The sequence below is a fragment of the Alligator sinensis genome, unplaced genomic scaffold (assembly GCF_000455745.1).
Source record: "Alligator sinensis unplaced genomic scaffold, ASM45574v1 scaffold1181_1, whole genome shotgun sequence".
Taxonomy (NCBI): domain Eukaryota; kingdom Metazoa; phylum Chordata; order Crocodylia; family Alligatoridae; genus Alligator; species Alligator sinensis.
Genome location: NW_005842945.1, coordinates 312,791 through 315,492, shown reverse-complemented (window position 1 = coordinate 315,492; position 2,702 = coordinate 312,791). Strand labels below are relative to the sequence as shown.

The window sequence follows — 2,702 nt, the reverse complement described above, 5'->3', positions numbered from 1 at the left end:
CGATGTGGCACAGTGCGGTGCCAAGTGCATCCCGCCACTGGGTGGGCCGGACAGCAAGGTGGGCCAGTCCCAGCACTATTGCCGCCTGCTTGCAGCTCAGCCTCCCCCGCCAGGAAGAGCTCGGCACTGCTCCGCCCCAGTCCGCAGCAGCAGCCTGCCCTGCCCCACGCAGATCTATTAAATTCTGGTTAATAAAGTATTCCGGTTAGTAAAGTGCCAGTTAACACAGTTTTTACTGTAGCTGTTTTCCCTCATTTCTCCTTTCTCTGTCTTCTATTGGCCTTTCCTTCCTACTCCATCTGCTGTTCTCCCAGCTCTGTGTCACCCCCCTGCTTTCTCTTGCTTCTTCTTCCCCTAGATTGGAACATGGCAAAAGACCCCAAGCCAAGCCGAGCCAGGCCTGGGCAGAAGAGGCAGCATGGCAGCACCTTCTACCAGTGAGTCTGCATTGCATGTTATGCTTCGTTGGAGTGGAGGAAGGGGAAGGGACCAGGGGCAGGCTGTGTTCTGGGGGGAGCTCATTCTGGGCCTGAAGCTTATCATGAGTAGTGTCAAATGAGCCTCACAAAGTCTGGAGGCTCAGTCCAGGTAAGACCACTCTCCCAAAAGACTCTCCCTTCCCTCCATAGTCTTCCTCTTGTTGTTCACCAGGCCAGATCGTGCCCCAACCTTCAGATCCTCCCGTTATAGTGTCCCAGACCCCTTGCCAACCTACCACTTCACACCTTGGCCCTTAGCTTGTAGAGTGTTCAGGTTCGGCACTCTGTGCTGGACCCCTGATGATGTCTCTGCTCAAGCCACATGAAAGCAGAAGTCCCAGGTGAATGGATACTGCCATAGCTTTCAGCATGGCTAAGCCTGCTGCTGAGGTGACTCAGCTTCATTTTGTTTTAAACCTCATACCCATGCTTCTCTGCATCCATCTCTATTGGTCCTGCCCCTCTAGTGGGCAGAGGATCCAAGTAATAAAGGACCTGTAAGAGATGAGCCTGTTTCTTTTGGGCACTCTTGCATTTATGTCCCAGTCATCTTCACATGTTGCTTTCCATAGTGGTCCCAAAACTGTTGGCTCATTGACTCAGTAGCTCTGAAGATTAATTTGTATTGTAAATAATGTAGTGAAACGCAGGCTTCAGCCTTTAACTAATTCCCTAGAGATATTTGTCCCTCTCAGGAAACCATCCCAGGTAGAACTGAGGAATATGCAAGAATTCCCTCACAGTGGTATGCACTATATGGAGGAGAGCGTAGTAGAGCCTTTGCCTTATGCCTCCATCCCCTTGGGGCTGAGGGTGAAGGGATCTCACTTCCATTTCAACATCCAGCTGGGTGCGGCAATTACTGCTCATTTTCACAGCCCCTGGGGGAGAAGAAGCTTCTGAGACCAGGTGCACTTCTAAACTATCTCAAGAACATTTTATAGATCTAGAGGTCTCTAAATCCAAAGCATTTCCAGATTGCTCTAGACTGCATTCTCAGTCATCTTGAACTTCTGTCTTCAGATGACAAGTGATACAGTGGTAATTTTGTGGTTCCAGAGCTCCAGAGGTTTGCCCATGCCTACCTAGAACTGTATTAATCTGCAGGTAAGGAAAAGGAGCTTTGAATCATCTCAAAGGCCCAGCCTTGCTGACCAGCCATTGGCTCCTGTGTTGGCTAGGCTGCCAGACACATCTGCTTGTACCTGGGGCAGTGTCTCCTGCTGTAATGGAGTTTCTTTCCACTGAGGGGCAGAGCGTGTTGAGACTGCTTCTTCCCCCTGCTTACACATGGGTCCTTACTAAAGGTCAAGCCTGAAACTCTAGATCTCTTGCCAAGATGGTGGAGCTTCCTGGGTCTGCACCCAGGCTTTTCTCTGCATGTATCAGCCCTTCTGTATATAATAGGACTGAACCAGAATTCAACCTCCCTGAAGAGAGGGTAAATTTGGGCCTGGAGCCCATTTCTGCTTATTGTTTGCCAGCCCAGCATGCACACATTAGCATGGAAGCAGCATAGCAGAGTGCCTGGCGCTGGGGCAGATGTACAGGCCTTGCCTTTTGCAGGCCTAATTGTTAAGCGGAGCAGTAATGGAACACAGCCTGGCTCTGCTCCCTGCAGGGAGAGAGGCAGGATGGGCAGCCACTGAACTTGTCAATTAAACTGCAACAAGTCAGCTCTTTCTCCTGGGCACTGACCTGGGATCACAGGCAGGGCAGTCTGAGGAGTGGGAAGAGACACTGCCAACTGGAGCTCATTCAGGGCTCCAACTTGTTAGAAAGCTCCTGTGCATAATCTGGTAGAACTAATTTGCTCTGTTTGTTACCATGGGGATGGTGCAAGAGAGTGCTGGGGAGGAGGCAGAGAAGGCATTGTAAGGAAGAGGACATTTCTGGCCACACAGGTACCACTTCTGCTGTTTTCTCTCCCTGGTGCACAGTTCAGTGCTGAGCAGGCTGCCTCTGAGCACTCACCCATAAGGACACAGCACTTCTCATTCCAAGCTCTCTACAGAGGGAGACAGGTTCCTTTGTTCCTGATACAGTTCGTAAAGTGGAGCCACAGCAAAGCAAAGTGACTTGCCCAAGATCACAGAGCTGGTCAGTAGCAAGGCCAGTTGTTGACCTCAGGTCTCATAAGTCCCAGACACACGTTCTGTTCATTAGATCTCACTAACACCTCTTGGTTCACACAGCTTTTGTGGTCCCAGGACTCAGGCAGCC

The 2,702-nt window shown here is 50.7% G+C and overlaps 1 protein-coding gene across 1 annotated transcript in view; it reads left to right on the top strand.

Moving 5' to 3' along the window:
• The first annotated feature begins 366 nt into the window (after window positions 1-366).
• Window positions 367-2,702, top strand: part of LOC102381511 (RNA-binding Raly-like protein) — a 29,486-nt gene continuing 27,150 nt past the window's right edge. The window contains exon 1 of the mRNA XM_025192557.1: window positions 367-437. Within this exon, the coding sequence (XP_025048342.1) occupies window positions 367-437 (71 nt within the window). The remainder of the gene's footprint in view (window positions 438-2,702) is intronic.